The sequence below is a fragment of the Tachysurus fulvidraco genome, chromosome 9 (genome assembly GCF_022655615.1).
Source record: "Tachysurus fulvidraco isolate hzauxx_2018 chromosome 9, HZAU_PFXX_2.0, whole genome shotgun sequence".
Classification (NCBI taxonomy): Eukaryota; Metazoa; Chordata; class Actinopteri; order Siluriformes; family Bagridae; genus Tachysurus; species Tachysurus fulvidraco.
In genome coordinates, this window is record NC_062526.1 from 26,108,658 (window position 1) to 26,133,553 (window position 24,896).

At 39.4% G+C, this 24,896-nt stretch overlaps 1 protein-coding gene across 1 annotated transcript in view; it reads right to left on the reverse strand.

Annotated features, from left to right (window-relative positions):
* Positions 1 to 24,896, reverse strand: part of LOC113660576 (obscurin-like) — a 75,026-nt gene that overhangs the window by 1,815 nt on the left and 48,315 nt on the right. The window contains exons 14-16 of the mRNA XM_047818191.1: positions 1,326 to 1,640; positions 525 to 839; positions 95 to 406 (exon numbers count right to left, since the gene is read on the reverse strand). Of these exons, the coding sequence (XP_047674147.1) occupies positions 95 to 406; positions 525 to 839; positions 1,326 to 1,640 (942 nt within the window). The remainder of the gene's footprint in view (positions 1 to 94; positions 407 to 524; positions 840 to 1,325; positions 1,641 to 24,896) is intronic.

Below are 24,896 nucleotides of genomic sequence, written 5' to 3' on the forward strand. Positions count from 1 at the left end.
TAGAAGTTCACATATTTATTACAAATATTTCATTGCACTAGATAAACACTGTAGTCGACATCACATATGGTTTATATACAGAAGGATGTTTTACCTTTTACTGTGAGTTTGATGTCTGTAGTGATTTTGTTGTTGATTTCACACCTGTACAATCCTCCATCCTCTACAGTCAGGTGTGATATGAGTAGAGAGAGATTTCCTGGAGGATGATCATTAAAGACATGAACTCTGTCTGTGTAACGATTTGTCTGCACCTTTGGGAAGATCTTTATGACATCAGGTCCTTTATTAAAGCTCCATCTGAAAGTGTGTGGTTTGGCTTGTAGTTCAGAGCAGGAGCAGGGCAGAAGGACAGACTGTCCCACGATTCCAGTCACATTCACTGTCTGTTGATTCAGTCTGCAACCTGGAGAATGAACGAACATCAACATATTGTATTGATGTTACAGCATCAGATTAATCTGTCATGAGATTATCACTGAAGTAACATTCAATTAACAAGTAACAAGTAACAACTCATTTACCTTTAACAGTGAGACTGATGTATCTGTATTCATTCCCATTAACATCACACCTGTAAAATCCTCCATCCTGTTCAGTCAGGTGTGATATGAGCAGAGAGAGATTTCCTGAAGAGTGATCATTAACCAGCTGAAATCTCTCTTTGTACTCATCACTCTCAGGAGATATCTGTGTCCACTTATTTCCATCTGTACTTTTCTTCCATGTGAATGTCTCAGGTTTGCTGTGGAGCTCAGTGCAGGAGCAGGGCAGCAGTACTGAGTCTCCTGTGTATGCAGTGATCTGTTCTGTCTCTTCATTTCCTTTCAGCCTGCAGTCTGTATGAACACACCAGTTAATGATGTGTTAATGAGCCATTCACCATCTGTAACAACTCTACAGAACTACAGACATCCTGTAACTCCACAACTCACTAATGTCCACAACTTACTTGTCCAATAATCACTAATTTTAATAACTCTTTAATATCCACAAATGGTCAGTCAAAGAGACAGATTTCTGCAATTAAAATGTATTTTTAAACATTTCCTATGAAACAACACACTTCATCATACACAACTACAGACAAATCATGTCACAGTATTGTGGCAAGCTACAGACATGTAGTTTCATCACCTGACACTTCTACAGACTCAGGCAAAAATGTTTAGAGGCTTTTTACACAGACAATAACAGCAGAAAAAAAATTTCTCAAATTTACACAAATGAAGAAGTTAATCTATTGTTTTGATGTTACAACATCAGCTCAATCTGTCATGAGATTATCACTGAAGTAACATTGTGAATAAAAATGACTCATTTACCTTTAACAGTGAGACTGATGTATCTGTATTCATCACCTTTAACAGTACACCTGTAAACTCCTCCATCCTGTTCAGTCAGGTGTGATATGAGCAGAGAGAGATTTCCTGAAGAGTGATCATTAACCAGCTGAAATCTCTCTTTGTACTCATCACTCTCAGGAGATATCTGTGTCCAGTTATTTCTATCTGTATTTTTCTTCCATGTGAATGTCTCAGGCTTGCTGTGGAGCTCAGTGCAGGAGCAGGGCAGCAGTACTGAGTCTCCTGTGTATGCAGTGATCTCTTCTGTCTCTCTATTTCCTTTCAGACTGCAGCCTGTATGAACACACCAGTTAATAATGTGTTTATGAGCAGTTCACCATCTGTAAAAACTCTATAGAACTACAGACATCCTGTAACTACAAAACTCACTAATGTCCACAACTTACTTGTCCAAATAAACACTTATAATCACAATTTTAATAACTCTCTAATAACTGTTAAATCATGTCACAGTATGATAAGCTCACAGCACACAGCTACAGCCATGTGGTTTCCTCATATGACGTTTCTACAGACTCAGGAAAAAATATTTAGATGCTTGTGACAGAAAATAACAGATGAAAAAAAAAATTTCTTAAATTTATCCAAATGAAGAGATTATTGAGTGTCAGTTAGAATGTAAAGGTCTCTCATCATCTGTCACACACATGGTCAAGTGTTAATGCACAGAACACAAACTACACAATGTTCACATGAACATGTTCCTCTGAGACACTGAAACTCTGCATGTATTTTACTCTGAACAGCAAAACCCACTTCTATTTTAGTGACATGACACAAAACAGGAAGTGAATTTAGTGATGTCATCCACACATTCTGTGAGTAGACATGATTGGTACAAAATCTTGTGGTGTAACCACATAAGAACCTCGATGAGTAGCAGCCAATGAGAGAGCGAGAGGAAGGTGTAGGGGGACGAGGAAGGAACAACCAGAACAGCCATCATGATGAAGGAGACTCAGTGTTCTACATGAACCCAGGACATAGACGGGGATTAATAAAAACCTGGCAGAAAATTCGTACTTAATAAGTGTTAAGCAGGTTTGATTAACATCCAATAACTGTCCAATATTTGTTTATGTTTCTATTTACATTCAGTTTTGCAGCAAAACCAAAAACTCCAAAACTCAAATAATTTCAGTTGTTCAGTGAAAACTTTATATTTTCAGATAATAAGTAAGATTAGTGAATGACTTTATGGTTTAAAAGATAAAATCTTACATACAGCATTTTTGTGACATAATATTAAACAGGAATGTGTGTGTGTGTGTGTGTGTGTGTGTGTGTGTGTGTGTGTGAGAGAGAGAGAGAGAGAGAGAGAGAGAGAGAGAGAGAGAGAGAGAGAGAGAGAGAGAGAGAGAGAGAGAGATCAGCAGACTCACCTTCAGTGACATGAAGCTGTATAAGGAGGAGGAGAAGAAAACACACCTGCATTCTTCCTGAGGACCAACACATTAATCCAAAGAGAGAATTAGAGCTAAACACACACTGACCGACTGCTACAGTGTGTCTCAATGAACACACTTTAAATATCACACTGCAGTTTTATTACATTACCTCATTCACACCCTCACAGTTAAAACAGGAAGTGTAAAATTAGCACTATGGCCTTGACCACATAGAAGTAAGAAGTCTATCATGGCTTTTGCACAGCAGAACTGAGTCTATGTTCTGAATCCTTATTAATCAACTAATGCTGATAAACTATTATACATTTTAATGCATCAAAAAAACGCAGTGTGGTTTTACATTTCTCCTTGTAAACATGTATTTTATTGTGTTTTACATTATTCATGAGCTTTGACATGACGTAGTGACAGTCAGCAGCAGTCTACATTATTACTGACCTGACATCTCCATCTAGTGGTCTTAAGGAGTTAGTGCACCCAAATGAAGCTCATTATGATACATTTGATTGATTGATTGATTGATTGATTTTTCATGGAGTCTCCATTTACTTAATTTCACCTAAAAATGACAAATATACAAATGTTTGTTATTCTAATGTTCCCCTTTCTACATTGTGTGTCATTCAGCACAAAGAAAGTGAACATCTGTTGCAAACAGCTGGACAAAATGTAGTAGAGCACTTGTCCATACTCTTCAGTATTCTGTGCAGTGTACAATAAGGAGTTGAATAAGGAGGTTTATATGGGTGAGATATTAAACTCATGTAATGATGAGTCTGGACATTTCTCCATCCCACCAGCAGAAGTCACACTTACCAGAGTGCTGGTGTAACCTCAGCCCTTCTCTTACTTATCAAGAGCTTTATCCTGTTCTGCATTGTGGTGGATATGGAGTTTCTCCCAAGAACACAGGGAATAAGGTGGGAATACACCATGAAGAAGGAGCCAGGTCATGACATGATGTTACATGATTTAGAGTCACCAATCCATCTACCAGCATGTTTTGTACAGGAGATCATGGGAACTTCACACTGATGGTAATATGAGATCAGGATCAATCCAGAGACCCTGAAGCTGTGAGGGTCTGGAATACTGAGCTTCAACTTTTAAAAGAGAAAAAGCTGTAACTAAGAATACTAAAGTAAATATGCTGAGAAAAAAGAATCTCTGCAGTCAATCTCAGCACGAAGAGTAATTAATGCACTCGTTGAGGAGAAATTCTGGAGAAAATAGCACACTGATAGGCATGGGCAAGTGTAAAAGGTTCAAAATTTATTGAACTGCTTTGGAATATGAACAAATGCTCTGAGAGAAATCTCAAAGAGGACGGGCACCTATCATTCTTTACACTGAGTTCTAACACTGGTTCTAACACAGAGATAAAGCAAGAAAAACATTGTTGACAGTTGGCTACATACAAATGTTCATCAGTCAAGGTGCAATCTCGAGTCTGGTAACCTTACCAAGGCTAAGCTGGATCAGACATTGAATCTCGCTCGAGCCCCTGTTTTTTTTACAGTACAAGAGATCCTGTAAGTTAGGAGGACAGACCTTCTAGTAGTAAAAGCGAAACTCTATGCATTCTTGACCTGAGAGAAAAACCCAATATATGCCCAGCTATCGGCTACCGGAATTCGTTATGGGAGCTCAAGTGCTCATTTTGCTACCCACACTGAGCCCTAAATTACTCAACAAGGGGCAATACGAGGTCACACGGAGAGTCAGAGATGTCAGCTATAACGTCAGGTGAAAAGACAGACGCCAAGCCTTTTGTTTGCCTGAACACAAGGAACAACTGAATCATGCTCACAACTGTGCTCAGTATGGAGTAATCCAGGAGTCGCACAATGACTGGTCCAGCACTGTGATTCTGGTGCCCAAATCTGAAGAGTCGCTCTTGTTCTGTGTTTCCTTTCAAAAAGTCGATATGATGTCTATTACCCAATGCCTCACATTGACAAACTACTCAGTTGGTTAGGTGCGGCTCGCTTTTACTCAACCCTGGACTACAACATCCCTTAAAACAACTCCATTTGGGTAACACCATATTGTATCTCTTCCTTTTGGTTTGTTCGGAGCCCGAGCAACATCCCAGCAGAACTTGAATAAAAGAATAAAATTTAAAGTTGGAAGTTTAAGTGGGTTGAAGGGAATAAACTAAATAAGAAATAAAGATAATGTGTCTACTAATGTATGTATGCAGGACTATTTCTAAACAAATCCCTTGATTATTTTATTGATGGATCAGCGATTTGAGGTCTTCTCTACTACAGACTCACTGTTCCATCTCCATCACCTCTGCTGTAATTGACTGTACCAGAACCTGGAGAGTAAAATAAAGAAGAAAATCTCAGGTCATGGAGCTAAAATGTTGAGGAAGTGGATGATAAATTTCCAACAAAAGCTTGAAAGATTTTGTACCTTTCTGTCTGGTGGTGCAATAAACCACAGCCACAATAATGTGCAGAAAGATCACAGTTACCATGGCAACAGGTATATAGGGAAGAGAATCTGGAGAAACATCATCAATATCACTCAGAACATGACCTTTGAACTGTTTAGATGTTTCACTGAACTTTGCCTGTTTTAAAGGAAACAGTGATGGAAACTGTAAAAGAAGAGAAGAGTTTGATAGAATGAGTGACAAGGGGTTTGGAGGTGTGTGGTTTAGTGTATAACTTGTATAACTGAGTCTTTATGGAGATCATTTACACAGAATGGTTTCAAGAGAAAGTTCTGTTAGTGGAGATGTTAAGAGATCATGAGCTCATCTTAAATAAACAGAAGTTAATGTAGTGTGTTGACTAACGTACTAACACTAAAACACAGACTTTTAGTTCCAGTGTGTATCAGTGGTGTGTGGTACCTGGTCTGGAATGAGGTGAAGTTGTTGTGATCACTGGTGTGGATGATGAAGGTCTTGTTGGTGTCCCTGTAAGGAGAGAAAGGTTTAGTAAGCTATAAATAAAGAGTGTGATGTGTGGTGAGTGAAGGCAGGACACAAGTGTGGAAACTCAGTGTGCTCTTTAAGGATCTCGCCCCCTATTGCAGGTTTTTCGCCTACATAACCTACCCAACAAAAAGTGGTACAGCTCCTACATACTTTGACACACAGGGGTGAGCCTGGTCTCATTGGAAAGAAGAGATTGTCTAGTTTCTAGAAACTGGTTTCAGATTGATCAGATTGACTAGGCCTTACTGGCACAAAGTTACAGAGGCTAGAATGGAAGGTTTTCATTTCCGCCTTAGCTGTTTACCTGATAAACTGATTAATCGTATTTTTCTGGAACATGTTACCAAATAACAACTGAGGTTCATAGCCACATGTCTTGTCTTTCCCCAAAAAAAATTTCAAGTCAAAAGACCCAAAAATGGCTTCAATAAAAATATTTTTCTACGATAGGCCTCGATAGGCCCTGGGCTATAAATATGACATAAATTTAGAATTTTTGAATACCCCAATGAGAAGTTAGAGCCGAAAAACAAGATGATGGAGCACTACTGTTTCCAGTTTTCAGAACACAAACGGAATATTTGTGGGGCGACCAAAGCGTTTTGGATTAAAAGGCTTACAGATTCCAGTTCCTTGGACCTGTGAGGATTTTTGTGGAATATATTACCCCAGTGAAGAAAGGGAAGCGTCTAAAGGTAAGGGAAAAACTGGTCTAGCGCCACCTAGGTCAGTTTTCTCCAAAAACTTTTCTAATTGTATGAAGGCTGTGAATCATATTATGCTTTGTGTGTGGGCTTAAAAAATATTGAGAGTATAAACTTTACTAGGTAAATAGGTTTTTTCGTGTTTTTAGAGGATTTAATGCTTTAAAGCTGAAATGAAGCTTGTTTCTGGCTCATCCCCTAGTGGTCACTTTGTCTTCCGTGCCGTGCATAGCACGGCGATCCGTGACAATCCAGGAATTGTAGTGAGAAGTGAAAGCAGGTCAGAACACAAACTTAGAAGTTCACATATTTATTAAAATATTTCATTGCCATAGATAAACACTGTAGTTGAATACACATGTGGATTAAATACAGAAGAATGTTTTACCTTTTACTGTGAGTCGGATGTCTATACTGATTTTGTTGATCTCACACCTGTACAATCCTCCTTCCTTTACAGTTAAGGTGTGATATGAGTAGAGAGAGATTTCCTGGAGGATGATCATTAAAGACCTGAACTCTGTCTGTGTAGAGATTTGTCTCCTCCTTTGGGAAGATCTTTATGTCATCAGATCCTTTATCAAAGCTCCATCTGAAAGTGTGTGGTTTGGCTTGTAGTTCAGAGCAGGAGCAGGGCAGAAGGACAGACTGTCCCACGATTCCAGTCACATCCACTGTCTGTTGATTCAGTCTGCATCCTGGAGAATGAACAAACATCAACACATTCAGATTATCACTGAAGTAACATTGTGAATAAAAATGACTCATTTACCTTTAACAGAGAGACTGATGTCTCTGTATTCACCGCCTTTAACATCACACCTGTAAACTCCTCCATCCTGTTCAGTCAGGTGATCATTAACCAGCTGAAATCTCTCTTTGTACTCATCACTCTCAGGAGATACCTGTACTCAGTTATTTGTGGCTTTCTTCCATGTAAATGTCTCAGGTTTTCTGTGGAGCTCAATGCAGGAGCAGGGCAGCAGTACTGAGTCTCTGTGTATGCAGTGATCTATTCTGCCTCTCCATATAGCCTGCAGCCTGTATGAACATACCAGTTAATGATGTGTTAATGAGCAGTTCACCATCTCACCAACTCTACAGAACTACAGACATCCTGTAACTCCACAACTCACCAATGTCCACAACTTACTTGTGTCTAACAATGACTAGTTTTAATAACTCTAATAACTAAAGACAAATCATGTCACAGTATTGTAAGCTCACAGCACACAGCTACAGCAATTTGGTTTCCTCAAACGACTTTTCTACAGACTCAGGCAAAAATGTTTAGTTGCTTGTTACAAAAAAGTACAGCGAAAAAAAAAATTCTCTAATTTATCCAAATGAATAGATTATTGAGTGTCAGTTTGAATGTAAAGGTCTCTCATCATTTGTCACACACATGGTCAAGTGTTAATCCACAGAACACAAACTACACAATGTTCACATGAACATGTTCCTCTGAGACACTGAAACTCTGCATGTATTTTACTCTGAACAGCAAAACCCACTTCTATTTTAGTGACATGACACAAGAAACAGGAAGTGACAGTGTGAACACACCACACTGGTAAGGAGTTTATTGACCCATTCCATGACGAGTTTACACACACACCCCAATCTTTGACATGATTGGTACAAAAGTCTTGTGATGTAAGATGTACGATGCTAAAAGACCCTCGATGAGTAACAGCCAATGAGAGAGCGAGAGGAAGGTGTATGGGGACGAGGAAGGAACAACCAGAACAGCCATCATGATGAAGGAGACTCAGTGTTCTACATGAACCGAGGAAATAGATGGGGATTAATTAAGATCTGGCACTTAATAAGTGTTAAGCAGGTTTTTTAAGCAAAGCCAAAAACTACAAACTCAAATAATTTCAGTTGTTCAGTGATATTATTTATATATTACTGATATAGTATTAAAAAGGAATGTGTGTGTGTGTGTGTGTGTGTGTGTGTGTGTGTGTGTGTGTGTGTGTGTGTGTGTGTGTGTGGGAAAGAGAGAGAGAGATCAGCAGACTCACCTTCAGTGACATGAAGCTGTATAAAGAGGAGGAGAAGAAAACACACCTGCATTCTTCCTGAGGACCAACACATTAATCCAAAGAGAGAATTAGAGTTAAACACACACTGACTAAATCTAAAACTAAACTAAAAATCTAAAACTAAAAAGCAAAACCAAATCACACATGGAAGTGAGCCAGAGGTGGCAACAAAAACACTATAAAGATACGGGGGACAACAACATACAAAAAAACAATATAGACCTCTAGTGGCCAAAGCATAGAATGACGTCAAGAATCCTGACGTCCTCAGATTTTAGAGACAGACAGACAGACAGACAGACAGACAGACAGACAGACAGACAGACAGACAGACAGAGAGAGAGAGAGAGAGAGAGAGAGAGAGAGAGAGAGAGAGAGAGACTTTTTGACTTTTAAAATGCCTTTTCATTTAAAAACAATAAATTTTCTCCTTCATAAAAAAAAAAACAAAAACAAAAAAAAAAAAAAAACAATAGAGAGCTCCAGAGAAGACAAATTTATTAATTTTTCTTTGGGTTTTACCCTCACGGGGGAAAAAAGAAGGAGAAAAATAAAAATAAATAAACACATTTAAAGGGTACAAATTATCTAATTTGTGCCGATCCGACATAAGATTTTTCTGCATGGCCATAGTTGAAAAAAATTTGGTAGCTTGTGTGTCAACTTAAAAAAATTTATATCCAAATTTGAGTCTGGCTTTTACTAAAGCAGCAAGTAGTATGTTGGGAAACTGGGTGCCACTTCATTTTGTTTTTTCTTGTGATCCAAATAGCAAGTTTAGCCTGACCAATTAAAAAGTTAAGAACCACAGTTTTCATTTTTGAAACATTACTTGGCACATATATGTATGTCATCAGTCCATTTAAAATCTACACTTTTACACCAATTTTGTTCTAATGAAAACCTTTTGCTCACCCTCTCAATGCCTAGAAAGAGGTCTTCCAAATGTTTCCTCCCTGTGACAGAAAAGGTATTACTTGCTCCTGCTAGGGTCGATATGTGCCACGTATCTGTTTGTAGTCACAGTGGAGTACACAATCTGCCAATGATAATCAGTAGTTCGCTTTTCTATTCTTAGTTTGTAAAGGGATCTCCAGCCTTCTCATGGGGAAGAGTCTTGAGCCAACACCCCTGACCAAGACGATTCCCTCAGGCCAACCACATACAAAATTTTGGAGTCACTACACAGCAGGGCTATGGGTCTCCAGTTCTTTAAATGTTCCAGGTCTAGTACAGCTTGCTTGCCTTCCATTGTTGTAGATGTACTTGAAGACATCACACAGGTCTGCCCCAGAAAACCACAGAAGTGCTTGTAAAATTCTTTGGGTAGTCCGTATATTGTCGTCCTGTTGTTAATTGGTAACGGTTAGTTCCTGTAGTTTTAGAGGCATGTCCAGTTTATTATTCTGTTCTGTGGTTAAAGTAGTGTAGGTTGGTTCATCACTATGGAATGAGCTGCAAAACTCTGCGTTGTAGAGTTTAGTGTAGAAAGTTACAGCTTTGATTCTTATTTCTGCACTGTAAAAAAGCCAACTTACTAAAAGTTATCTAAATAAAATTTTAAAAGTAAACTGAACTAAAATATTTTTATTTGAAATGCTCAGAAATAATATTAAGTTTATTCAACAAATATGTTGCTTCAATGTTAAAAATTGTGCAATACTAAAAAATATTTGTTGAACTAACATTAAAATGTAAATGTTTTATGTTAAAGCACGTTTCTTGTTGGCGCATGCGCACTATGAACGTGGAACGCATGGCAATTTGAGACTTCAACTGCGGGGGTTCCTGAAAGGGCAGTATCACGGCATATTAATCCACTTGTTTCTGCTGAGTCACAGGAAAGTGTCAATCATTTTCATAATCGAATAACTTATATTTTTCATTTAATATGTGATGTGCTACCAAGCTAATGGTAATAATCTCTTTTACCAGTGCGTTGTTTATGTGAAGACACATGCTGTTTCACGGCAGTCCAACATTTCTGCCGAATCATGCGCAAGTTATGTATTAATAATTTTTTAATTATCATCTAATTTTACGTCATAATTTCTGACGTGTAAGCTTTGATGTGGGTGTACCAAAATAACTATCTATTTGAATTTAGCTGCTTGTTACTGATTCCGCTTGGTTATGTTAGCTTTGTACCTTTTTGAGAGTTTTGAATGCTTGGATTTGAAACAAATAGCGAATTGCTTGGGTGATGAGTATAAAGTTTAAGCTTGGTAATTATCGGGCCAAACTAAGGGAAGCTGGTTGTTCTGATGTTACTGTCAATTGTAAAAGAAAAGGGTATGACAGAATGGGCCTACATGAAAAAGCCTAAAAGAGCAGAGGTAAATTTTTTGCCTAACCATACTGAAAGCCACACAGAAGATTAACTTGAAAAGGAGAGACTTGCTATGATTGATGAAATGAAGAAAAGAAAACTCGACTTGACAGTCATTCACAGACAGATGAAAGAAACCTTTTCTCTTCGCTGCAAATAAGTTGTTAAATTTCAGCCACTAGTAGAAGAGATTAGAGAGAGATGGCCTGGACTTTTTGCAAAGGACGAGGTAACTAACTGAATGGCAAGTATGTTCTGGTTATCAAGTAATGAGTGATGATAGCAATAAACATTACCTTTTTAGTTATTTGTTGATATAATTTTTATTATTGGGAATTCTGAACTTTTTATTCATTTATATTGGAAAATGCTCTGATTTTTTATTGTTTTTTTTTTTCTTCTAAATACTGTAGATCTGCATGGAGTTTTTCAGGATCTGTAACATAGACCTCCTAAAAAAGTTCAGTGAGTCACTTGATAAAAATACAGCACCTCTACTGAAACTCTACAGAAAAAGGAGAGATTCATTGGGTCCAGAAATGAAGACACTTTTGGACAAGCTGGATGAGCAGGTACTCTTTAAGATTCTTGAATGTACATATAAAATACACATATTTAAAATACCGAAGTACCAGATTCCTGAATGAGTTTAATCCATAAGACTTCGTAAAGCATCTGCACCCTTTAGCAACTTTCTTCTTTTGTTCTTTTGAGGTCAGCGATATTGTCATAAAACGAAAAAGAGCAGCTCTTGAGGGACTGCCACTTGTTCTGCGTGAAAATCCGGCTTTCTTGCTCAAGATGTGTCTGGCAAGTTGCCCTTTTCAAACTTTATTTCTAATTTGGTAGAACACTTAGCATTACATTTGTTCATTTGTTCACCACCATTGCACGGGCACTAATAACAATTAGTAATTACGTCTACATGTCAATTAATGCCCCCTCCTATTACTTAATCTCCTAGGACACTGACCCTGAAGACCACAGCACTAGCGGGGTAAAGATCGGAGTCCTCACTGTGGTTGAAGATGATGTTGGCACTCCTGTTTCACTGGCCACTGTGATAAACCGTGCAATAATCCTGGAAGAGGCCATTGTTCTACAGGATATTCCAGATCTGCCAGAAACCTTTGCTTAGTTGTTCGGTCTCTTGTATGCACTCAATATGGAATTCCCAAAAGAACTGAAATATACTTTTGAATTCATTCAGAAAATCTTCATTGATCTTGGCGGTACCTGCTCTGCAAGAGTCCAGTCACTAAAATTAAAACCGTTGTAGTTGACGATTTTGCAGATGTCACTGAAGCTATGGCAAATGGGACAATGATTGTTGCAATTATACTTTAGTAATTAAGTATTTAAAAAAAAATCATTATTCTTCATAACAATGTATCATTCGATTCAAACTTTGCAGCCTTGAGGAATACTGAAGTTTTGAGTTGAGTTTTTTTTTGTTTGTTTGTTTGTATCTGGCTGTACTGGTACAAGCTAACTATTTTTTCTGATGCACTGTTACATATCATACTGTACTTTACCAAGTGTTTAGGTTTATTCACTTGCAGTGTTAATGTATTCTCAATGTTGATTTGCTAAAATAATACAAAATGCTATGTAACGCTTGAACCTTTGAGGTTTACTCTGATGCTTTTATTAATGTCTGTTTTGGCTGTTTTATGTACTTTGGTGATCAGTTGAATAAGAAAACTTTATACACTGTTTGACTGGAGTGTGGTTAGAGGTTTTGCTCAGATGCTTTTACATTTGTCTGTTTTGGGTTTTTAGACAAAATATTACTTGGTTTTTGGAAGCTCATCTTTCATTTTATGTTGAAACAAACAATGTTGTAGTTTTCATACAGTTTACAAAGTTTTCTAATGATGTTTGATAACATTTGTAGTTTAGTACAAACATAGCCTAATGCAGAAGACATTTATGTCATATGGCAGACTTTGTAATGTTGTGTTTTGGACAAACTATTAAAAAATGGAGAGGGAGAGAAATTTGTTGTAGTTTATTCAATTTTAAATATGAAAATAATTATGAATACATAATGGATCAATCTCGCCTGAGATAGGCACAGGCTCCCCGTGACCCGAGGTAAAAGCGGTAGAAAATGAGTGAGTGAGTGAGTGAGTGAGTGAGTGAGTGAGTGAGAGACAATGGATCAATCTGTCCTAATTGCATTCAGCAAACAAAAAATATTTTGTTTTGCTATTTGTTAGGTGAACTTGACAATTTGTTGTGAGAACTAAGGATCTTAACAAAATACTTTGAGTTGCATGGTCTTCAGACCCTGTTTGTTCAGTAAACTCATAAAAGTGCTGTGATAGGTTGCCTTATTATTTTAAGTTAACTCAACCTTTTTTTTTTTTTTACAGTGTGCTGGGTCTATTATTACAGTGCCATCTTCCTTTTTGAGATGCAGCATTTGTTTGTAATGTAGTTGTGTTTTTAAAAAGGTCGAAGAAGCTGCTTCTTCTTGGGGTGTCAATGTATTTAATTGAGGAGAAACGTGATCTTATGGGATGAATACAGAGACTTCAGTCTCACTGTTAAAGGTAAAACCATTCCAATCTTGGTAGAAATTTGCTTACAATAATCTTTGTGACACAGATGTATTTATTGTCTCTGAGGAACACCTCAGTTCTGAGTGCATTTACAATCCAGGACCAAGAACATTACAACATTTTGTGAAGAAATAATACAATGTGTCTAAATTTTAATGATACATATATTGTAAAGGTGAAACAGGCTTCAAAAGCATGTGATCATGAGATATAAACCCTGTAAATGATACACTCTTACGGGCCGAAGTAGAAGTGACCACTAGGGGATGACCCAGAAACAAGCTTCAATTCAACTTTAAAGCATCAAATCCTCCAAAAACACGAAAAAACCTATTTACCTAGTAAAGTTTATACTCTCAATAATTTTTTAAGCCCAAACACAAAGCACAATATGATTCACAGCCTTCATACAATTAGAAAAACATTTCGGACAAAACTGACCTAGGTGGCGCTAGACCGGTTTTTCCCTTACCTTTAGACGCGTCTCTTTTTTCACTGGGGTAATATATTCCAACAAAAATCCACACAGGTCCAAGGAATTGAAATCTGTAAGCCTTTTAATCCAAAACGCTCTGGTCGCGCCGCAAATATTCCGTTAGTGTTGTGAAAACTGGAAACAGAAGTGCGCCATCATCTCGTTTTGCCGCTCTAACTCCTAATTGGGATATTCAAAAATTCAAAGTCTACGTCATATTTATAGCCCAGGTCCTAACGAATCAAATAAGCCCTCATTTGAGCCAATCGGCGCTTGTATGGCAGAGATAGACGGCTGAGAAGCCAATGGTGGCATGACCTAATTTTTGGGAACCCGCATTTGACTGACAATTACTCCTTCCAATAGCAATGAAATGGGCTGGACCTATACAGCCGTTTATCCAATAAGCAGACGATTCCAACGGTATATGACATGCCGTATGTTCTTTGCCTGTGTCTGCGTGAACTGGATGCGCAGAAGAATTCTTGCGTAATCCCTGACCTTTTGTCCCTCTCACATCTCAGGGTGTCAAGTTACAGGCCTGTTTTCACACCAGAGTGATAGAGAGAGAGTATAGGCTTGTTTATGGCTTGTCAGACTGAGCCTGCAGCCTTTTATTTCAAAGTTATATAGTAAACAAGTACACAAAAACGCTGCACCAGATGACCAGGGCCGTAGAAAAATATTCATATAAAATCCATTTTTGGGTCTGTTGACTTGAAATTTTTTTTGGTGAAAGCCAAGACATGTGGCTATGACTCTCAGTTGTTGGTTTGTCCCTAACATGTTCCAGAAAAATAAGATTAATCAGTTTATCAGAAAAACAACCCAGGCGGACAGGAAAATCTGCATTCAAACCTCTATAACTCTGTGTCAGTAAGGCTTTACTCCTGTGTGTCAAAGTATGTGGGAGCTGTACCACTTTGTGTTGGACAATGGATATAGGCGGAGGTCCATATCTAACCACACAAATTCCATGATTTAGCTAAAATATTATTAATCATAAAAGGAAAGCTGAAAGTCTAAAAATGGTTGGAGAGAACAAACCGTGAATAAGAAATGAAGCTAATGTATTTACTAAACTATTTATGCAGGAATATATCTGAACAAATCTCTTGATTAATTTCTTTATGGATCAGTGAATTGAGTTATTCTTTACTGCAGACTCACTGTTTCCTCTCCATAACCTTTGCTGTAATGAACTGTACCAGAACCTGGACAAAGGACAGAACACAGAACAGAAATGCTTCTTGTCTGATTGTAATATTTTAATTCTTAAACCATAATATGGTTTTGTAGCCAAAGTTTGATAAATGTATCTCACATCCTTTTAATATGCAGCAGTAGTTCACATAATAATATATTTTTAAATGACCTCCTTGCATAATCTACTGAAGGGTGTTTTACCTTTCACTGTAAGATAGATATATGTAGTCATTTCCTCAATCTCACACCTGTAAAATCCTCCATCCTCTACAGTCAGGTGTGATATGAGTAGAGAGAGATTTCCTGGAGGATGATCATTAAAGACCTGAATATATATATATATATATATATATATATATATATATATATATATATATATATATATATATATATATATTTTTTTTTTTTTCCAACAAATTTATACAAATGAAGAGGTTATTTTCTTTGGGGAGGATGGGGGTGGGTATTGTACTATTGTAGTTTAATGCACTTAAATATTGGTCAAAGATAACACAAGTAAACACAACATGCAGTTTTTAAATGAAGGTTTTTATTATTAAGGGAAAACAAAATCCAAACCTGCATGGCCCTGTGTGAAAAAGTGCTTGCCGCCTAAACCTAATAACTGGCTGGTCCACCGTTAGCAGCAAGAACTGCAATTAAGGGTTTGCGTATAACTTGCAATGAGTCTGTTACAATGCTGTGGAGGAATTTTGGTCCACTAATCTTTGCAGAACTGTTGTAATTCAGCCACGTTGGAGGGTTTTCGAGCATGGACCGTGCCACAGCATCTTGTTAGGATTCAGGTGTAGTAGAAAATTTAAATATCATGAGTGTTTATATGTGCTTTCATGGTCAATTCTGTTTGTCAGACTATGGGAGAGAACAGCAAACCCATGTACCTGCCATAAACAGTTCTACAACAAATATACATGTTCTACAACCCTAAACATTCCTACCACAAACGTTCTTGCTACAAACATTCTATGTGTTAAAGGAATGGGAACTAAGGGGCGTGTGGGTGCACATGCTTGATAAGATCTGACTTTACTCAGGTGACTGAGAGGCCACATAAACACAAGCACACACACATACCAGGCTACACAAGCACACACCTAGGTTATAAAAGGGAGAGCTGAATCAGTAAACTTTGCCTCTTCACTGTGTAGACTTGGCACTCTACACTGTATAGAAGACTTCGTTTGTTGTAGGGAAATAAATACCATCTTTACTTCTTTGTTTTTACCACCAACTCTGAGTCTGACTGTGTTTTATATGTAGATCAAAAATGCCACCACACAGATTTTGACTTGGCCACTCCAAGGTCTCATTTTGTTTTAGTTCAGCCATTTAGAGGTGGACTTGCTGGTGTGTTTTGGATCATTGTCATGCTGCAGAACTCAAGTTCGCTTCAGCTTGAGGTCACAGATGGCCGCACATCATGCTTCAGGATTTTTTGGTAGACAGCAGAATTCATGGTTCCATTTATCACTGCAAGTCTTCCGTGTCCTGAAGCAGCAAAACAGCCCCAGACCATGGGGGCGGGGGGAGGACCTTCCAAAAAGTTAATGTTTTGTCTCGTCAGTTCCCAGAGTATTTTCCCAAAAGTCTTGGGGATCAATAAGATATTTTCTGGCAAATCTGAGATGAGCCTTTATGTTCTTTTTGCTCAGAAAAAAAGCAGGTTTTCATCTTGGAACTCTGCCACACATGCCATTTTTGCCCAGTCTCTTTCTTATGGTGGAGTCATGAACACTGACCTTATCTGAGGCAAGTGAAGCCTGCAGATCTTTGGGCGTTGTTGTAGGGTTTTTTGCGACATCATGCATGAGTCATCGCTGCACTCTTGGGGTAATTTTGGTCTGCCGGCGACTCCTGGGAAGGTTCACCACTGTTCCATTTTTTTCGCCATTTGTGGATAATGGATGTCACTGTGGTTTACTGGAGTCCCAAAGCTTTAGAAATGGCTTTATAACCTTTTCCAGGCTGATAGATCTCAATTACTTTCTGTCTCATTTGTTCCTGAATTTCTTTGGATCTCAGCATGACATGTAGCTTTTGAGTATCTTTTGGTTTACTTCACTTTGTTCAGTCAGGTTTTATTTAAGTGATTTCTTGATTAAGAACAGGTGTGGCAGTAATCGGTCCTGGGTGTGGCTACAGAAATTGAACTCGGTTGTTATAAACCACAGTTATGTTAGGTTTCAACAAGGGGGCAAAGACTTTTTAACACATGGCAATGTGGGTTTGGATTTTGTTTTCCCTTAATAATAAAAACCTTAATTTAAAAACTGTATTTTGTGTTTACTTGTGTTATCTGGGACTAATATTAAAATTTGTTTGATGATCTGAAACATTAAAGTGTGCAAACATGCAAAAAAATAAAAACAGGAAAGGGGCCAACACTTTCACACCACTGTATGTTCATATTTATGACCAGAAAATAATGAGGGGCATATTGAAATGCTTTTGAAGAAGTGGAACGCCCAAAGAGTGGTTCGAACCTCAGGGACTAAGCTACCCAAATTGCACTCCTTAAGCTCTACTGCTACAACAGGCAGGTAAACAGAAGTGTCAACTCCTCACTCTTCCTCTCATATTACCGTGCTGAAACTCAATTGAAGCCCCTTTTGTAACTACACTACCCGTTTTGTTACAGTACGTGCTATTGCTCTACTCTAACACAGACTCTGTCTGCAAACCGAAATTCTGCATATTAAATAGAGGCGTGAACAGGTGTCATGAGTTGCACTAATTGCAGCTTTGTGACCGAGAGCCTATAAAGAGGCGTGTTGTTTGCTGTTACAAAATCAGATTAATCTGTCATGAGATTATCACTGAAGTAACATTGTGAATAAAAATGACTCATTTACCTTTAACAGTGAGAATGATGTATCTGTATTCATCCCCTTTAACATTACACCTGTAAACTCCTCCATCCTGCTCAGTCAGGTGTGATATGAGCAGAGAGAGATTTCCTGAAGAGTGATCATTAACCAGCTGAAATCTCTCTTTGTACTCATCACTCTCAGGAGATATCTGTGCCTAGTTATTTCCATCTGTAATTTTCTCCCATGTTAATATCTCAGGTTTTCTGTGGAGCAGAACTCACTTATGTCCACAACTTACTTGTGTCTAGTAATCACTAATTTTATTAATAGTATCCAAAAGTGGTCAGTCAAAGTGAAATAGTTGTGCAATTAAATTTATTTTTAAACATTTCCTATAAAACAACACACTTCATCATACACAACTACAGACAAATCATGTCACAGTATTGTGGCAAACTACAGACATGTACAGTAGTTTCATCACGTTACACTTCTACAGACTCAGGCAAAAATGTTTAGAGTCTTTTTACACAGACGATGTGTAAAAAGACTCTTAAAAAAAGCATTTCTCAAATGTATACAAATAAAGAGTTTAATATATTGTATTAATGTTACAACATCAGATTAATCTGTCATGAGATTATCACTGAAGTAACATTGTGAATAAAAATGACTCATTTACCTTTAACAGTGAGTCTGATGTATCTGTATTCACCCCCTTCAACATCACACATGTAAACTTCTCCATCCTGTTCAGTCAGGTGTGATATGAGAAGAGAGAGAGATTTCCTGAAGAGTGATCATTAACCAGCTGAAATCTTCCTTTGTACTTTGTACTATCTGTGCCCAGTTATTTGTGTATTTCTTCCATTTGAATGTCTCAGGTTTGCTGTGGAGCTCAGTGCAGGAGCAGGGCAGCAGTACTGAGTCTCCTGTGTATGCAGTGATCTCTTCTGTCTCTCTGTTTCCTTTCAGCCTGCAGCCTGTATGAACACACCAGTTAATGATGTGTTAATGAGCAGTTCACCATCTGTAACAACTCTACAGAACTACAGACATCCTGTAACTCCACAACTCACTAAAGTTGACATTAGGGAAATAACTGAATATGAAAACATAAACAGATAACAGATACAGACATCCTTCAATCTCTAATGTCCACAACTTTCTTGTCCAATAATTACTAGTTTAATTATCTGTCTAACTTTTCCATCTTAGGCCCATTTTTGAGCCTCTTGCTTCAAAACAACATTCTGGCAGCAGCTAGTGCGTCTGGGAAAACTCAAATCCAGCACCCGCACAATCAGCACTAGTGCCCCCCAGGGCTGTGTTTTCTCCCCATTGCTCTTCTCCCTGTACAAGAATGACTGCACCTCTAATGACCCCTCTGTCAAGCTCCTGAAGTTTGCAGACGACACCACACTGATCTGCCTCATCCAGGATGTTGATGAGTCTTCTTACAAACTGGAAGTTGAACGGCTGGCTGTCTGGTGCAGCCTTAACAACCTGGTGCTGAACATGCTCAAGACAATTGAGATGATAGTGGACTTCAGGAGAAACCCCCTTGCTCTCCCCCGACTTACCATCATGGACAGCATTGTGACAGTAGTGGAGTCATTCAGATTCCTGGGAACCACAATCTCCCAGGACCTGAAGTGGGACATTCACATTGACTCCATTGTGAAAAAGGCTCAGCAGAGGTTGTACTTCCTTCATCAGCTAAAGAAGTTCAACCTGCCACAGGATCTGCTGAAACAGTTCTACACTGCAATCATTGAATCCATCCTCTGCACCTCAGTGACTGTTTGGTTCAGCTCAGCTACCCAATCCGACCTCAGGAGACTACAGAGCATAGTCCAGACTGTTGAGCGAATCATTGGCACAACTCTCCCCACTCTTCAAGACCTGTACTACTCCAAAGTGAGCAAAAGGGCAAAGTCAAAGTCACTCTGGACCCCTCACATCCAGCACACTCCCTCTTTGAACTTTTGCCATCTGGCCGATGCTACAGAGCTCTGAGCACCAGAACGACCAGACATAGGAACAGTTTCTTCCCTCAAGCAATCCACCTGATGAACACTACTCCAGCTTCAATTTGTCTGAAGGAAGCGTGAGAGGATGCCCGGGTGTGGCCAGCGATGCAGCATCTCGTTCCCTTCTCAGGAAACTGGGTTACATATGTAGCCTGGTGTAGTTCCCTTTCGAGGGAACTCGACGCTGCGTCAGTGCTGACGCTATGGGAATGCCAATACCCAAGTCGCCACGCACCGGTCAATGACTGTGCCAGAGGCCGTGAGAGAGCACGAGCAGACTGGGAACAGACCATCAAGGCCCTGCAGGACCTCAGAGCCTACCTGAGGGGACGTCTGTGAGGATGAAAGCCCACACCCCTTAGGCAGAGCTGGAATGTCCTCATGTGGAGCAGATCTAAAGGGATAACGTTGGCTGCTGAATAGCCGAATAGCTTTCACTGCTGACAAGATGGAAGCCACCCGAGCGGTAGACAGATGTGCCTGCATCGTGGTGGAGTCCCAAACTAGCCCAAGAAAGGTGGTTCTCTGAAAAGGATAAAGCACACACTTTTTTGGGTCCAAGCTGAGGCCGAGAGACCTCACATGGGCAAGCAAAGTATCTCGATGACTGGCCGCCATAGCCTTCGACTGGGCCAGAATGAGCCAGTCGTCCAGGTAATTCAGTACACGGATGCCCTGGAGACAGGATGTTGCTAGGGAAGTGTCCATGCACTTTGTAAACGTGCGTGGTGAAAGGGGTAGGCCACAAGGAAGAACACAATACCGGTACACTTCGACCCCAAAAGTGAACCTGAGGAACTTCCTGTGCTCTGGCAGAATGCCTATATGACAATAAGCGTCCTCAAGGTCGATCGTCACAAATCAGTCTTTGGACCTGATCTGGGACACGATAAACTTGAGCATGAGCATCTTGAACCTATACAGTTCAGAGCCCACAGGTCCAAAATCGGACTCTTGGGAATAATGAAATATCAGCTGTAAAGCTGGAGTCCCACCCTGGGAGGGGAATGTGCTCTATGGCCCCTTTCCTCAGGAGTGAGAGAAGTTCCTCTTGGAGGAACGCTGCCTGGTGTCTGCCAACAATTGTGGGCAGCACACCCTGGAAGCGCAGAGGATGGGAGGAGAACTGGATCCTGTAGACTTTTTCTACGGTATCCAGGACCCACTGAGACACCCCTGGCAGAAGTTTCCACGCTGCCTGGCTGTCTGATAGTGGTGTCAACCTTGCGCAGACCTCCCAGGTGCCCTGAAACTGGCAGGTGCCAACCCAGGGAGATCCATGCAAGGAAGAGGAGCAGGCACAGACCCCACTGCTCCCCTAAATGCCGGAGGTGGCGGGGCAGGCAGTAAGCCTGAACGTCGCCGACTGGCATTTTACCTCCTGGTGCCTGTCGATGACAGTACTCACTGCATCGCCGAACAAGCCCTGAGGTGACAACGAGGCATCCAGGAGAGAGGACATATCCTCATCTTTAATATTAGTCAAATTGAGCCACAGGCGCCTCTCCGTGGCAACCAGCGCAGCCATTGCACGGCCTATGGAGCGGGCCGTCTGCTCTGTGGCACAGAGCGCAAAGTCACTGGCTCGGTGGATCTCAGATACCACCTGAAGGCAGGTTTCCTCCCTGCGGGCGATGTAGGTGAGAGATAGCCCGTAAGAGTCTCCTCAATCCCAGGCATCACCCCATACCATGGCTTTCAAGCCCTATAATGGCTGATTAGTCAGACATGGCAGGAGAAAAAAAGTACACGCTGAAAATGGAATTCTTCAAGACCTTGACACCTCGGCATGGAGGTCTGGGAATTATGGCAGCTGCCCACATGAAGGTGGCCTGCTGCCTGAAGTCAGAAAGCGGTCGTCTAGCTTATAACAGACGACACTTACTTCCTCTTCTCACCAATCTAATTTTAGCTTAGACATAGCACGTGTCACCGCCTCGAGGAGCTTCTCGAACGCAGCTGATTGTGTCGGCTATTCAGAGGAGGGAAGCCCCTCCCTGAACCATGCTCACTTCCAGGTTGGGAGAAGTCACAGCACAAGCTCCTGAAACCGACGCCGAGCGAACGGAGTTAGGGGAGAGGGAAAGAGAAAGGGAAAAACCCGCCTCTTGCTCCATTTCAGCAAACTCGACCTGCGAAAATACATCCAGGTGAGCGCAGAGGGAATCCCTTACAATGCACGCATCCGACTGTTCAGAGGGGGGGAGCCCTTCCCCGCCCACATTGAGCTCCTCAGAGCCCGATGCAAAAGCAACATGCTCTCTTCCAGGTTGGGAGAAATCGCAGCGCGAGCTCCCGAAACCGAAAACGAGCGAATGGAGTTAGGGGAGAGGGAAAGAGAAAGGGAAAACCTCGTCTCTTGCTCCATATCCACTAACTTAACCTGCAAACCCCGTGATCGAAGCCGCCGAACAAGACCCGAACAATGAGGCACAGCCGAGGCTGAGAAGCCTAGCTTTCCCTAAAATATATATTTTTCTCTCCCTGTACTAGACAGACAGGACAAACACACATACACATTGACAAACATACACAGAGCGCTTCCTGAAGACAAAGAAGCTGGAGTAGTGTGACGTAGATGCCCTTATATGGGCTTGCTGGCGCGCAATCACCCCGTCACGTGAATATCCTCACAGAAGCGTTCCCAAAGCGTCAGCACTGACGCAGCGTCGAGTTCCTTTGAAAGGGAACTTAATTTATTTGATTTATATGTCACTATATATGTTCATTCCATCTGAATATAACTTTCTATGCTTTGTTTCGGAGTCTCCCAACATACAGTAAATACAGCCTGCGGTTACACCAGCTGCTCTTACTGATAGCACGGGTAAACTAGCAGCACTTATATTTCAGGAGAGCGGCTTTTAAATAGCTGTAATAGTGATTAAATAATGAATTAAAGGAATTAAAACAAAATTATATTTTTGTAATAAATTTGTGACTAAACAAATTCACAGTATTTATGAGAATGAAGGTTTTATGATTTAATAATCATTATATATTAAAAATTGGGTACATAAAGGAAAAAGTAAAATGGATTAAAATCTATTATAAATATCCAATCCTAATTGTTAGTTGATAAACCATTTCAGATCACTTCAGCATGACCGAATGTATAAATAAAATAAATTCCAACCAATTGTACTTTGGATTTTTTTTTTTATTAATTCTTCTTATTCACCACCTAATTCACCATATCTGGCAATATAATTTTGCCACAAGGTACATTTTTAAGACATCATAAGTTAAAAAATGCAAAATGTTAGTTGATAAAACTCACTCAGATCACTTCAGCATGAATTATTTTATGAGCAAAATAATTTTACTGTGTGTGTTTTAATCATTCCTATTCAAAATTACCATATCTGGTGGCCAGGAAGCACAATTTAATCCATCATAAAATAATAATTTTAAAATGTTAGTTGATAAAAGCATCTCATATAACTTTAGCATGATGTGCTCTATGCTCTCAATAAAGATCAGCCCATTTTACTATGGATTTTTTTATAAAGGAAATTTTAAAATGTTAGTTGATAAAACTACAGATTACAGATCACCTTGTAATGATCTATGCTTAGGATAAGGATCTAATCTATCTGCTTCAAAATCACCATATCTGGCATATCTGGCAGTATCACTTACTTCCAGTATATACTGAAGTGATATAAGCTGGTTGCACTAACTAACATTTATAAATATACATTTTGTAATTGATAATCAATTTATTGAAAGATATGGTGACATTAAATAAAAAATATTAAAAAATTACACAGTAAAATTAAATAATATTTATTTTGCTCATAGAGTGTTACACTAAAGTGACATAAGGTGGTTTTACCAACTAACATCTTGAAATTTTAAAATAGTGCCTCCAGGTGCAATTATACTGCCTAATATGGTGATTTTGAAGAGGAATTATTAAGAAATTCCACAGTAAAACTTATCCTTATTGTAAGCATAGATAAGATTATTAAAAAGTGATCTGATTGAGTTTTATCAACTAATATTTTTTAAATTTCCATTTATAATGGATTAAAAATATAAAAGACTCCAAAGTAGAATTGGCAGATATTTATTGTGAGCATAGACTATGTCATGCTGAAGTGATATGAGTGAGTTTCATTAAGTAACATTTTGAAATTTTGATTTTATAATGGATTAAGTGTTATTGTAGGACAGTCAGTAGAAGCTCGTAGATGCTCATTTTCTGTTTTCAGAGCTATTACCACTATGTAGCCAAAAGCCACACCCCTGATATATAGTTAGTTTAACATTGTGGGATGTGGTAGCTTAGTGGCTAAGGTGTTGAGCTACTGATCGGAATGTCATGGGTTCGAGCCCCAGGTCCACCAAGCTGCCACTGCTGGGCCCCTGAGCAAGGCCCTTAACACTCAGTTGCTCAGTTGTAAGTCACTCTGGATAAGGGTGTCTGCTAAACGCCGTAAATGTAAATGTAACCATGCTTTCAGAAAGAGCGGCTGGATTAATCGCAGTAATAAATACTGTAATCTGTGTCATGCCACATCCTGGTTGAAGTGAGCTCTGAGAGCAAGCCAGCACATTTGTGAATAAAACAGCTGAGCTGAGCTGTGAGTTTAAAAACTATAACCATGCTGTCATTTGTCGCATTTTAGCAACACAGACTTGGGATTAGAAGTATTTTATCTTGGAATATATTGCAATATTGGAGATTGGTTTAATCTTTACCTGTGTCAGAAGATGTGTCAGGGTGTACAGTTGTTCCTTTATACTGGAGTGGTGACACCTACAGGAAGTGAAGCTTAAACTTAAACTTAGGGTTGTGTTCTTGCTGTGGGCTGATGTACTAATTTACTAACACTAAAACTAAGTCTTTCATTCCAATGTGTATCAGTGGTGTGTGGTACCTGGTCTGGAATGAGATGAAGCTGTATTGTTAGGTTGATGTGTTCACTAGGTGGCGAGATGGTAAGCCTGCAAGGAGAGCGTTGT